This window comes from Thalassophryne amazonica, chromosome 2 (assembly GCF_902500255.1).
Source record: "Thalassophryne amazonica chromosome 2, fThaAma1.1, whole genome shotgun sequence".
NCBI classification, from domain to species: Eukaryota; Metazoa; Chordata; class Actinopteri; order Batrachoidiformes; family Batrachoididae; genus Thalassophryne; species Thalassophryne amazonica.
In genome coordinates this window covers 157,016,962-157,031,458 of record NC_047104.1, presented here as the reverse complement: position 1 = coordinate 157,031,458, position 14,497 = coordinate 157,016,962, and the positions used below count along the sequence as shown (strand labels likewise).

Sequence of the window (14,497 nt, the reverse complement as noted above, 5' to 3'; positions counted from 1 at the left end):
ACAATGTTTCGGATCCGTGTCAACATTTGTTGGCTGTCTTAAAGGTGAGGCACCACCTTCTCCCAGTTTCACAAAATGCACAAAAAAGAGCCCTAAAATAACAATAAATACAATTTTAAAATCTATACCCTTCTGCAGACTTTTTAAATTTTGACTTCAACACAAAAAGGGCATTTCTCCCAAGGGACAGGAAAGATGTTTTGTAATTAATTATGTCAACTATCCAACCCCCCCACCCCAAGGGGAAAACGTGATGTGCTTGGTACAGGTCATAGATGTAAAAGGTATTTGCACAAGCTTGAATACAGACCTGGGTGGATACTTTGTAGGCCACATATGCGTTCATGCCATCTCCTGGAAGAACAGAACACATCAAAGAAACACAAAAATGAGAATGGCAGAGCTTTCATTCTACAATCAAACTTAACATGTGAAGACATCAAATCTACAGAAAATTACAACAAAATGACATTTTACATGTCATTTAATTATAACTTATAAATGGAACAAAAGACGTCAATCTTAAAATGGGTGAAGCTACTAACCAACTTTCTCTGGATTGGTGACTGCAACATCCACATCAAAAGCATCGCTGCACTCTTCCTCCTCCGACTGCAACAAGGAGGAAGAAAGTAACAACTCGCATCCAGAAACATCTTCACATTGATGCATTTGGAAACCTGGCTGCAGCGGACAGGTAGGCTGACGATAATAGAAGCTTCAGCAAAACTCAGCAGACGCCGGTCTGTACCTGCTCCAAGGAGGTGGGCTTCATGGCGGCGGGGCTCTGGGATGAAGAGGCAGCATGACGAGGAGCAGAGGAGGCGGCGAGCTCTTTCTGAGCAGAGCTGCTGGACTTGTTGGTGCTCAGCTCCACATGAGCCTCTGAGGAAGGGAAAGACTTCTGTCTGACTCTTCATCAAAATAAACAAATAAAACTAAGAGATGTGACACTTGAACAGAGGAATTACTCAAACACCAATCAGACAGCCTGGAAATAAGTATCTCACAGAAGACAATTTTCACTTTGTGAGAAAGAACAAGTGATTTCTGGACAATTACAACCACATTATTGAGCATTCAGAGGACCCAGAACCAGTAAACACTTCACCGCTATGATGCAGCTGGAAGAGATGCAGTGAAACGGCAGAACCATTATCCTCGTACAATAAAGATAAACTGATCACGACGTACACAATATCACCCACATCTATTCATTTTCCAATTCTGACTTCACACCATCCCCTTTGTGTTTCAGAATGCAGCCATTAACAGCTGTCGACTTCTTAATCTGTTCACCATCTACCTTTTTTCTAGAAACTCTTTTGTGATGGTGTCCTAGAGTTTGAAGGTGGACACAGTTAAGAAAAGAGCAAATTGTTCTCCTGCTGAACAGATTATATTTCACTCACTAACCACTGCTGCTCTTTTCTAAGGCAGCATCATATTATAGAAGGACTTTAACCTGCACATTATTTAAATACTTCAGGATAAAAACACACTTTAAGTGGACAGTTTTTCTACAGCTTTTACGTAATTCAACACCAATTAAAATTAAAAGTTTTTTTGATGACTAATTTTTCACCCCAATCCCCCCAATTTATAGTGCATCCGGAGAGTATTCACAGTGCTGCACTTTTACCACATCTTATGTTACAGCCTTATTCCAAAATGGATTAAATTAATTTTTTCCTCAAACTTTAAAAAAAAATTCCATCATTAACATGTGAAAGGTCTGAGATTTTTGTAAATTTATGTGAAAAATAAAACTAAGAAATCTCATGTATGTAAGTATTCACAGTCTTTGCCATGAAGCTCAAAATTGAGCTCAGGTGCCTCCTGTTTCCACTGATCATCCTTGAGATGTTTCTACAGTTTAATTGGAGTCCACCTGATGTAAATTCAGTTGATTGGACATGATTTGTAAAGACACACACCTGTCTACATATAAGGTCCCACAGTTGACAGTCAGAGCACAAACCAAACATGAAGTCAAAGGAATTGTCTGTAGACCTCTGAGACAGGATTGTCTGGAGGCACAAATCTGTGGAAGGGTACAGAAACATTTCTGCTGCTTTGAAGGTCCCAATGAGCACAGTGACCTCCATTATCTGTAAATGGAAGAAGTTCAGATCCACCAGGACTCTTCCTAGAGCTGGCCGCCCATCTAAACTGAGCGATTGGGGGAGAAAGACTTTAGTCAGGGAGGTGACCAAGAACCCGATGGTCACTCTGTCAGAGCTCCAGCATTCCTCTGTGGAGAGAGGAGACCCTTCTAGAAGAACAGACATCTCTGCAGCAATCCACCAATCAGGCCTGTATGGTAGAGTGGCCAGACAGAAGCCACTCCTTAGTGAAAGGCACATGGCAGCCCACCTGGAGTTTGACAAAAGGCACCTGAAGGACTCTCAGACCAGGAGAAACAAAATTCTGTGGCCTGAAAAGACAAAGATTGAACTCTCTGGCGTCATGTTTGGAGGAAACCAGGTACCATCCCTACAGTGAAGCATGGTGGTGGCAGCATCATGCTGTGGGGATGTTTTTCAGCAGCAGGAACTGGGAGACTAGTCAGGATTGAGGGAAAGATGAATGCAGCAATGTACAGAGACATCCTGGATGAAAACCTGCTCCAGAGCGCTCTTGACCTCAGACTGGGGCGACGGTTCATCTTTCAGCAGGACAATGACCCTAAACACACAACCAAGATATCAAAGGAGTGTCTTCAGGACAACTCTGTGAATGTCCTTGAGTGACCCAGCCACAGCCCAGACCTGAATGTGAACATCTCTGGAGAGATCTGAAAATGTCTGTGCACCGATGCTCCCCATCCAACCTGATGGAGTTTGAGGTGCTGCAAAGAGGTATGGACCAAACTGCCCAAAGATACTGTAGGTGCACCAAGCTTGTGGCATCATATTCAAGAAGACTTGAGGCTGTAATTGCTGCCAAAGGTGCATCAACAAAGTATTGAGCAAAGACTGTGAATACTTATAGACATGTGATTTCTTAGTTTTTTTATATTTAATAAATTTGCAAATAAATAAATAAATAAATAATCATGTTGTCATTATGGGATGTACAATTCTTGTAGTAGAATTTTAAGGGGGGGGATTTTGGAATAAGGCTGGAACATAACCAAATGTGCAAAAAGTGATGCGCTGTGACTACTTTCCAGATGCTCTGTAGTTGTTGTGCTTAATGTGTTGTTGTATTTGTATTTTCTTTTGCACATTTTCTTTCCCTTTAACTAAAATTGATCATCACTAAGGGCCCTTGGGAAAGGTCCTTAATCCCCTAGTTGCTCCCGTTGCATAGTGAGTACCTTGTATGGCAGCACCTTCATATTGGGGTGAAGGTGAGGCATTATTTGTAAAGGGCTTTGAGCATCTGATGCAGATGGATAAGTGCCATATAAATGCAGTACATGTAGCTCAGATCTATCGTAAAACGTAGGCCCAGAGTAGTACTGAGTTAAACGTTTTAGTTGTTGTTGATAATAATAATAATGATAATTAATTCTTATTATTGTAGTAGTAGTAGTAGTAGTGGTGGCCAAAAGCAGGGGTGGTGGCCAAAGCAGGGGTGGTGGCCAAGTGGTTAATGCGCTTGGTTTCAGTTCAGAAGGTTCCAGGTTCAAATCCCACCCCTGCCATATTTCTCCATGTAATGTGGAGTTGCGTCAGGAAGGGCATCCGGCGTAAAACTTGTGCCAATTCAACATGCAGATCCACCTTGGATTTGCTGTGGCGACCCCAAGTGCAAACAAGGGAGCAGCCGAAGGGACTTACTAGTAGTAGTAGTAGTAGTATGAAAAATGTCTTCAAAAGCGGACCTTTAATCAAAGAGTGTTGTGGAAGGCACATCCCCCCACAACACCCTCTTTCCATCTGGATCCACCTCTGGTTTGCAGTCTCTGAGCAGCAACAATCAAGAAAGCACGACCTGACTGAGAGATAATAAGGTTTTATAAGCATATTTATGTCATGCTGTCCTCAAAAACAGATTTTAGGTGTATTTTGGGTAAATTTTTAAAAAGTGTTAGTGTTTGTTGTTATGTATTTCAGGACTTCAGCTGTGTTTTTAGCTTAACCACAGCACGGACACTCACAGAGACGCTCGGAGCAGACTTTGAAAGAAAAGTTTAAAAACATGTTTGTAGAACTCTGCTCTTTGCTCGCTGTCGTGACCGTGCTGAGACTCAGACACACCGCAGCCCCGCAGACAGGGCACGGAGGAATGAGAGGAACAGACAGTACCTTGCTGCCAGGAGAAACACTAGAAACAAAACAGAGACATTACTCCAAGAACTGACTTTTGAACATGGTAAATTTCTATCTTGCACCTCAGGTTTGATTTTGTAGCCTATTTGATGGAAATCGGTCATAGCGACGGGGAACTTTATTCCCTGCAGCAATCACAGAAAAATAAACCCAAGAGCAAATGGACAAATGTCATATTCTAACCAGCAAACAGATCACTGTCCTCATCTGAGTGGACTCCATTGGACTTGGCAGTGGTGCTGGTGTCTTCCTCCTCACCAAACAGATCTGGAGGTTCTTCAGCAGATCGTTCTGGCTGAAAAAATCCTCCGCTGATAGCCACAGGGTTACTCTGCATATGGGTGCACAAAAATACAGAGCAGCTAATGTTAGTGTGAAAACTGTTAAGATTTAAACAGTTGTAATGTGATTTTATGAAATACTGTGTACAACATTATAACAAAGCATAAACAGGTTTAAAATATTTTTTAATCTCAGTATCGAACTTTGCATTGGCTGCCACTCAGTATTAAAAAGGACATGGAAAGGATCAGGGTGTTCCTAAACGGCTTTGAGTTTAAGTGAAAGGTCACAGGAAGGCAGCTGTGAAAAATGTACATCAAGGAAAGCGATTCTGCAGCTGTGGTAGAGCACACTCAGAGAGGAAAGGCAGCCTCTGCTGATGCCTGGGGTCCAAATAGTCCATGAGCCAGTCATGAATTCTGACCTAATTTATGATTCCAGGGTGGTAGCTGTAGTCAGGTAGGGGTCAATGAAGAATTACACAGAGGTCAAACTTTAAAAATACTCCAATCATGTTGAAAACTATATCACATTATTTGTCTGATCATAACAATTCCAAAAAGTTATAGTTTGGACTATCTATGATGGAATCTTCTGGAGTTAGGGGGTAAAAACAGCAAAATGGTGACAAAGGTCAATTTCAGTTTGTACAGGGCTCAAAAGTTGGAGCAAGTTGCTCCAATTTCAGCAAAAGAAATATGCAAATGATTGGTTGAAATAAAAGGATCAATAAATGGAATAGTTTTGACTGTGATGAATGCTCTGTCTCCAAAGTAAAGGTCAAACAACGTCAAAATCCATTGAATTCTATGACGTGATATACGAGGTCTGTCCAAAAAGTAACGGACCTTTTAATTTTTTTCAAAAACTATATGGATTTGAATCACGTGTGATTGCATCAGCCAAGCTTGAACCTTCGTGCGCATGCGTGAGTTTTTCCACGCCTGTCAGTTGCGTCATTCGCCTGTGGGCAGGCTTTGAGTGAGCACTGGTCCACCCCTCCCATCGGATTTCTTTTGTCTGAGAACTTGCCGAGAGACTGCCGCTTTGCGCCATGAAAATTTGTTTCAGAAACTGTTAGAGACAGGCAGTTGGAAACCATTCGAAAGATTCAGATGGATATCGGTGAAGATTCTGTCGGCGTCATGCGGATTAAGGACTGTTAAAACCTTTTTAAAGATGGCCCATAGCGAAGGAGGGCGCACGGCGCACAGAGCGGCCATTCGACAGGCTGGATCAACCAGATCATTTCTAAACTGAACGCTGTGTTGATCCGGGACATCATATGACTACCACAGAAATGGCAACAGAGCTGGACATAGCACTTTTGCGGCACATTCCACTGTTACAGGAGATTTTGTAATGAAAGACGTGCGGAGGATTTCGCACGTCGGGATGGAGCCGCTCATGGTGCGCAACAAAAAAAAAACACCTCCATGTTGGAAACCATTCAGAAGATTCAGACGGCTTTCGATGGCTTTCAGTCGAGTGAGTATCCGAGAAATTGTGTAACAGCTGGACATGCCACAACATGTCCTGTGAGACTTCCAACACGGAGGTGTTTTTTTGTTGTGCGCCATTGCGGCTCCGTGCCGACACGCGAAATTCTCCGCACGTCTTTCATTACAAAATCTCCTGTAACAGTGGAATGTGCCGCAAAAGTGCTATGTCCAGCTCTCTTGCCATTTCTGTGTGACAATAAAAATCCGACGAGGGGGGTGGACCAGTGCTCACTCAAAGCCTGCCCACAGGCGAATGACGCAACCGACAGGCGTGGAAAAAACTCATGCATGCGCACGAAGGTTCAAGCTTGGCTGATGCAATCACACATGATTCAAGGGTGATTCTTAGACTACGGGCACTTATGTCCTTTGATCATATTGTATGAAAAACAGAAAAGGGGAAATTTCGCACTTTTATAGTTACCTTTACAATGAAAGTGTGTTAAGAAATTTGTTCTAGTAGTCTATGATGACTTTTTCACCTTTTTTCAGCATCATTATAGGCAAATATTGCCGTTTTGTGCTTGTCCCACACCCAGACTTTTGCTCTTCAATGATAAAAATGAATGGTAAAGAAACGTTTTTTCTAATGTTTTAAAATATCTCTGAATAAAATATCAGTAAAATAATCAAAACATAATTGGGGTATTCAATGTCATACAACTGTTGTGATTTTTTTTTAAACAAAATGTAGTTGTCCCACACTACTGCCGTAATTTCCACCACAACACTGTAATGTCCCTAAACAGTTTGTATGAAAGATTGTTTGGGTAGTTTCTATGGAGATAAACAGTGACATCAGAGCACATGTATATAGCGCCAAATCACAACAAACAGTTGCCCCAAGGGGCTTTATATTGTAAGGCAATGGTGTGGTGGAAATTACATTTACAAGGCTAATAGTGCCCGTAGTTAAAGAATCACCCTCAAATCCATATAGTTTTTGAAAAAAAAAAAAAGGTCCGTTACTTTTTGGACAGACCTCATATGTTACCCTGTAACATAACTAAGCATGACAAATGGTGCAAACTATTCCTTTTTAGAACCCTATTAACCAAAACAATAATTTGCATTTTTTTTTTTTTTTTTTTTTTTACTGAAATTGGAGCAACTTTAACTCAGCCACATGGGGTGTGCAGCCAGTACATTCTAAGTGACGGTCCCAAGCCCGGATAAATGAGGAGGGTTGCGTCAGGAAGGGCATCCGGCGTAAAACAAGCCAACCCAACTATGCGGACTCAGAATCGAATTCCCATACCGGATCGGTCGCGGCCCGGGTTAACAACGTCCGCCACCGGTGCTATTGCCCAACAGGGTGCCGGTGGAAATTGGGCTACTGCTGGGCGAAGATAACGAAGAAGAGGAGGAAAACGTTGCCACGAACAGCAGGAGAAGAAGAAAACTAGAAGGGTGGAAATGAGAGTGGGGACTTTGAATGTTGGTAGTATGACTGGTAAAGGGAGAGAGCTGGCTGATATGATGGAGAGGAGTAAGGTAGACATATTGTGTGTGCAAGAGACCAAGTGGAAGGGAAGTAAGAGCAGGAGCATCAGCGGTGGGTACAAGTTGTTGTACCATGGTGAGGACAGGAAGAGAAATGGTGTTGGGGTCATTTTAAAGGAAGAGTATGTTAAAAGCGTGTTGGAGGTTAAGCGAGTGTCTGACAGGGTGATGAGTGTGAAGTTGGAAATTGAAGGGGTGATGATGAATATCATCAGTGCATATGCCCCACAGGTAGGTTGTGAGATGAAGGAGAAAGAAGATTTCTGGAATGTGTTAGATGAGGTGGTGGAGAGTGTGCCCAAGCATGAAAGAGTGGTGATAGGAGCAGACTTCAATGGGCATGTTGGTGAAGGTAACAGAGGTGATGAGATAGTAATGGGTAGATATGGTATCAAGGATAGGAATGGGGAAGGACAGATGGTAGTTGATTTTGCAAAAAGGATAGAAATGGCTGTGGTGAATACCTACTTTAAGAAAAGGGAGGAGCACAGGGTAACATAAGAGTGGCGGAAGGTGCACACAGGTGGACTACATTCTTTATAGGAGATGCAAGCTAAAAGAAATCACAGACTGTAAGGTGGTAGCAGGAGAGAGTGTCACTAGACAGCATAGGATGGTTGTTTGTAGGATGACTTTAGAGGTAAAGAAGAAGAAGAGAGTGAGAGCTCAACAAAGGATCAGATCAGTACTGTCATACCCAGTAAGGAAGACAAGGAGACTTGGTGGTGGAATGAAGAGGTCCAGGAAAGCATAAGAAGAAAGAGGTTGGCGAAAAAGTTTTGGGATAGTCGGAGAGATGAAGAAAGTAGACAGGAGTACAAGGAGATGCAGCGTAAGGCGAGAAGAGAAGTGGCAAAAGCAAAGGAAAAAGCATATTGCGAGCTGTACAAGAAGTTGAATAGTAAGGAAGGAGAAAAGGACTTGTACCGATTGGCCAGACAAAGGGACAGAGCTGGAAAGGATGTGCAGCAGGTTAGGGTGGTAAAAGATGCACATGGTAATGTGCTGACAAGTGAGGAGTGTGTGCTGAGAAGGTGGAGGGAATATTTCGAAGAGTAGATGAATAAAGAAAATGAGCGAGAGAAAAGGCTGGATGATGTGGTGAGAGTAAATCAGGAAGTAAAAGAGATTAGCAAGGAAGAAGTGAGGGCTGCTATGAAGAGGATGAAGAGTGGAAAGGCAGTTGGTCCAGATGACATTCCAATGGAGGCATGGAAATGTCTAGGAGAGATGGCAGTAGAGTTTCTAACCAGATTGTTTAATAAAATCTTGGAAAGTGAGAGGATGCCTGAGGAGTGGAGACGAAGTGTGCTGGTTCCTATTTTCAAGAACAAGGGTGATGTGCAGAGCTGCAGTAACTACAGAGGCACAGCCACAGCATGAAGTTATGGGAAAGAGTAGTAGAAGCTAGGCTTAGAAAACAGGTGAAGATCTGTGAGCAGCAATATGGTTTCATGCCGAGAAAGAGCACTACAGATGCAATGTTTGCTCTGAGAATACTGTTGGAAAAGTACAGAGAAGGACAGAAAGAGTTACATTGTGTGTTTGTGGACTTAGAAAAAGCTTATGATAGGGTGCCAAGAGAAGAGTTGTGGCATTGTATGAGGAAGTCTGGAGTGGCAGAGAAGTATGTTAGGGTAGTGCAGGACATGTACAAGAATAGTGTGACAGAGGTGAGATGTGCAGTCGGAATGACAGACTCATTCAAGGTGGAGGTGGGATTACACCAAGGATCAGCTCTGAGTCCTTTCTCGTTTGCAGTGGTGATGGACAGGTTGACAGATGAGATCAGACAGGAGTCCCCATGGACTATGATGTTTGCAGATGACATTGTGATCTGTAGTGAGAGTAGAGAGCAAGTTGAGTCTAGTCTGGAGAAGTGGAGATATGCTTTGGAGAGAAGGGGAATGAAAGCCAGCAGAAGCAAGACTGAGTCCATGTGTGTGAATGAGAGGGAGCCCAGTGGAATAGTGCAGTTACAAGGAGTAGAAGTGGTGAAAGTAGATGAGTTTAAATATTTGGGGTCAACTGTTCAAAGTAATGGAGAGTGTGGTAGAGAGATGAAGAAGAGAGTGCAGGCAGGGTGGAGTGGGTGGAGAAAGTTGGCAGGAGTGATTTATGACCGAAGAATATCAGCAAGAGTGAAGGGGAATGTTTACAAAACAGTAGTGAGACCAGCTATGTTGTATGGTTTAGAGACAGTAGCACTAACAAAAAGACAGGAGGCAGAGCTGGAGGTGGCAGAGCTGAAGATGTTGAGATTCTCTTTGGGAGTGACAAGAATGGACAAGATTAGGAATGAACATATCAGAGGGACAGCTCAGGTGGGACGGTTTGGAGACAAAGTCTGAGAGGCGAGACTGAGATGGTTTGGACATGTGCAGAGGAGGGACCCAGGGTATATAGGGAGAAGGATGCTGAGGATGGAGCCACCAGGCAGGAGGAGAAGAGGGAGACCAAAGAGGAGGTTCATGGATGTGCTGAGAGAGGACATGCAGGTGGTTGGTGAGACAGAGGAAGATACAGAGGACAGGGTGAGATGGAAACGATTGATCTGCTGTGGCGACCCCTAACGGGAACAGCCAAAAGACAAAGAAGACTGAAATTGGAGCAACTTTATTATCTGACCCCTGTACAAACTGAAATTGACTTTTGTCACCATTTTTTTGCTGTTTTGACCCCATAACTCCAGAACATTCCATCACAGATAGTCCAAACTATACCTTTTTGGAATCGTTATGATCAGACAAGTAATGTGATATAGTTTTCAACATGATTGGAGCATTTTTAAAGTTTGACCTCTGTGTAATTCTCTATTGACTCCTAGCTGGCTACAGCTACCACCCTGGGATGGCTATCATACATTTTTGTGTAGGCCATGATACACTGAGGCTGGATTCCAACTGTCGATTTTTCCCCTTAAGTGGTACCGAAAACCTGCTTGGCCCATGGACTAAAACATCAGGCAGAAATTATACATGCATGCATGTATCAGGCATACATCCTGATATCCATATGCATGGATATGCATCCAATGTATGCTTGATCCATGCATGCATGGATCAGGTAATGTAGGCTAATGGCATTATCAATTATAAATACAGCTTTCAGTGTCATTGCTGCTCAGAGGAGCCATGATGGATTGTGAATTTGGAGTACGTGGGGTTTGTATGACTTGTCGAGAACAAATTATGACTTCAGTGGCTGTTCCTGGGAGTGCATAACTGAGAAATTTTGACCTCTGAGTACAAATGGAATGCACCAATACTTACTGTATGCACCGCATTTCACATTTTGCAGTGCGTCCCCTTAGAGTGCAGCTGGAGGAATCAGTGGTTGTACTGGTTGCTAGTGCGGGTTTGAGGACCCCCAGTTTTGTGAAATGGAAAATCATAGATCTTGCTTATCACAAGAGAAAGCAAGGAAGCATGAAAAGCAAAAATGTGAAAGAAAAACTGATGAGCATCATGACCAGAGATGGCATAATGCAATCTGCAACCTCACCACTAGAGGACACTAAATCATACACACTGTAGCTTTAAGTTATGGTATGTAATGTAGTTTTGATCCTGTATAATCTGCAGTTGCCATTATGACACCTTCACGATAGTGATCGAGGTGTTTCCAGTGAGCAAACATTAAGTTTTCAACAGATATGTCTCCACACACACACACACATGCACGCGCGCACACACACACACACACGCACACACGCTATGAATATTTTGGTAAGAAGCTAGAAGCACTCAGAGAGTGCAAACCTCCGCCAAGGCCATAGGGTCACTGACCCTAAAGAGATTCCCTCCTTGGCACAGTGATCTATTCAACAATTCAGTGTTACAACCAAAACTATGATACATACACTTTTCTTTCCTTTATATTTGACATCCTTGACCATGAAAACATATCACTAGAACTTGGAATCACTTTTATGTCTTTATTAGTTCAAATGTTATTGTATAAAACGATTTTTCGGTAATGGCGGTTTTCTTCTGGATCTAGCTCCATAACATTTGAAGCTACATCAAATCTGATGACACCTTACTGAATCATTACAGATTCAGCTACAATTTGGTGTTAGTTGTGCATCTCTAGCTTCATTTGTCACCTCACACTGACACCTTTTCTATTTTCCCTATATTTTTGCATATTCTGGATCACCAGATCCGGAATCTGGATCCGATCATCACCAAACTTTGTTGTTTGATAGAACATTTGACTATGTTACACCCTCATTTTTTTCAAGCCTTTCTGCCTTGTTTTTGTGGAGTTAGAAACTAGAATGTCAAAATTCCCCCTATCCCGCAATGGTGAAGAATCCTTTAAAAAAATTCCTGGATCCGGATCGTGATCCGGATCACCACTAAAATTTAATCACTTGTTCCTCTTGTCACTTCCAACCACTCCACAAAATTTCATCAAAATCCGTTCAAAACTTTTTGAGTTATCCTGCTGACAGACAGACAGACAGACAAACAAACAAAAAAACTCGACCGAAAACATAACCTCCTTGGTGGAGGTAATAAAGTACCTGTAAATAAAAAATAAACAAAAACTGTGTTTATTTTGAAAATATATCAAGCAGTTGAATTTTGGACAGAAATGACTTTCCCATTTGAAAAATTCATAGTTTTCCAAGTTGAATAATTTCCAAGGCAGAATATTCACCACAAAAATATTCACAGGTAAAATACATTAGACTATGTACTTTTACTAAATGATGCAATAGTGGCTACATCCAGGATTTTTTCCGCACAGGGTAGAAGTGAATCCGCATGAGTAAGTTTCCGTCCAAAAGTGTCCACTCCGAAATACAGGTTTAAGACCTCGGTATTTTAACACTGTAAATATTTCTGCTAAGACAAGGTAATAAAAAAATATCCACTCACTTCATAATATACATATTATGTACTTGGAAAATTATTGGTTGTTAATTTTGAATAAGACCCACAACGAATCTGTCTAAAATATTTTGTCCACTCCGAAACCATTTGTTACAAATCTTAAAGTATCCTGTATCATTAATCTTTCCTGATTTTATTGATTTATTTCTCTAATATATCAAGACACTTGTGATATTATATACTTCTGAACTATTTCTGACAGTCTCGACACCGTTTTAATTTTTTGCAGCCTATTGACTTAATATAATTATCCAAACACCAACAAAAGATGCACAAATTGCTGGAATACAATACAAGAGTTATCACTTTGGGCCATGTATTAATATTTTCTTGAAACTAAAATCGAAATAACGAAAAAAACGAAAATAAAGTTACAGCCAAAATTTAAAAAGTTTCTGCAACCATAAAGGTTAGAGATATAAACTAATTACTAAAAACAGCAAATTGAAGACATCAATTTTTGACCTCTTTGGGACTGAATGCTCTACAATATTGTGAAAATGCCCATACACACACACACACACACACACATATATATATATATATATATATATTATATATATGTTCATTGTTATTTACAAAAAGATCATAATCTTATTTATAACTTGTACATGTCAAACAAGCCCCTCTATTACGTCACGTGACAGCTGCACAAGGTCCATGTTTTTGTGTTATCAGTGCATCATCGATATACTCACCTCTGTATGTTTATACAAGACAATCAATCAACCATTGGTGTAAGACGTGGATAGGCAGATGTTTTTCAGGTTCAGGTTTTTCAATTCGCAATTTTATGTTGGTTTTAAACAGCTGACGAGGTCGTTTAAAAGCAATAACAAAAGTTACTGGTTGAGACATTGGATATCCAGATAAGCAAAATGTATCAATTAATAATCATCTAAAAGAACACCTTTAAAATAAGAATTAGCTTCTCATGTTAACTAGTGCTGTAGGACAAACATTCCAAACGGAAAAAGGTGGAACTTTATGACATCATGTTAAACACACCCAGGTTCTGTCGTTTCGACTTCTATGACGTTTATAATTTTGTTTTAGATGGTACTTAACGACATTCCATGTGTTTATGAGTTTTATTTGTCCGTGTGTGTGTATGATCGTTCACATGCTAACTGGCTAGCTGAGCTCTGTGTACTCAGTCACTAACTGGAATTAATAACCGTCAAACTTACGTTATTAACAAAGATGTCCTCGCCGTCTTCACTGTCTCCGTCCTCCGCGTCACGCTGTCCCGTTCCTGTGTCCTCCGCTGCTGCGGGGAAAGGAGGGGGAGTCCGGTCAGAGCTGGCCGCCATGCTCCCTGCTACTGCCCGGTGTGACGGAGGCGGAAGGGGGAGTGACACGTCATCAAACGTGGAAATAGCGCCATCTGCCGGCGAAAAAGAAACCGCCGCCTCCTGCTCCCCTTTAGGATTACATCAATGTTGTTTTCTTTCTGATTGCTGACTTTCTAATGTATTAATATTTTATATTTTGCTGTGGTTTTTACTGGGTAAAATCTGACTGTTGTTATAGACTCCAGCCTCCTGTGACCCATATAGAAAATAAATTACTATTAATATGCAGAACTATTCATTCTTTCATTCATTCATGTATAGAATTACCTTTGCAACTACATGACAAACTAAAAATTTTCCCATCACACTTATTTTCATTTAATAGATTAAGTTTAGCAAATAAATAATTCCAAATGAACAAATAAACCGTGATGACATTTCAAAAATATTCAGTGACCAATGTAGCTACCTGTCTTGTCAAAATCTGTGGAATCGGTCAGTGTCTTGGTGTGTTGACGGTCAGTGTCTTGGTGTGTTGATGGTCAGTGTTTGGTGTGTTGACGGTCAGTGTTTGGTGTGTTGACGGTCAGTGTCTTGGTGTGTTGACGGTCAGTGTTTGGTGTGTTGATGGTCAGTGTCTTGGTGTGTTGATGGTCAGTGTCTTGGTGTGTTGACGGTCAGTGTTTGGTGTGTTGATGGTCAGTGTTTGGTGTGTTGACGGTCAGTGTTTG

General features: G+C 41.5%; 1 protein-coding gene across 1 annotated transcript in view; it reads right to left on the bottom strand.

Moving 5' to 3' along the window:
- Positions 1–13,824, bottom strand: part of LOC117501132 (sorting nexin-1-like) — a 39,787-nt gene extending 25,963 nt beyond the window's left edge. The window contains exons 1-5 of the mRNA XM_034159966.1: positions 13,662–13,824; positions 4,464–4,611; positions 752–885; positions 546–612; positions 311–354 (exon numbers count right to left, since the gene is read on the bottom strand). Of these exons, the coding sequence (XP_034015857.1) occupies positions 311–354; positions 546–612; positions 752–885; positions 4,464–4,611; positions 13,662–13,784 (516 nt within the window). The 5' untranslated portion in view covers positions 13,785–13,824. The remainder of the gene's footprint in view (positions 1–310; positions 355–545; positions 613–751; positions 886–4,463; positions 4,612–13,661) is intronic.
- Positions 13,825–14,497: the final 673 nt, after the last annotated feature.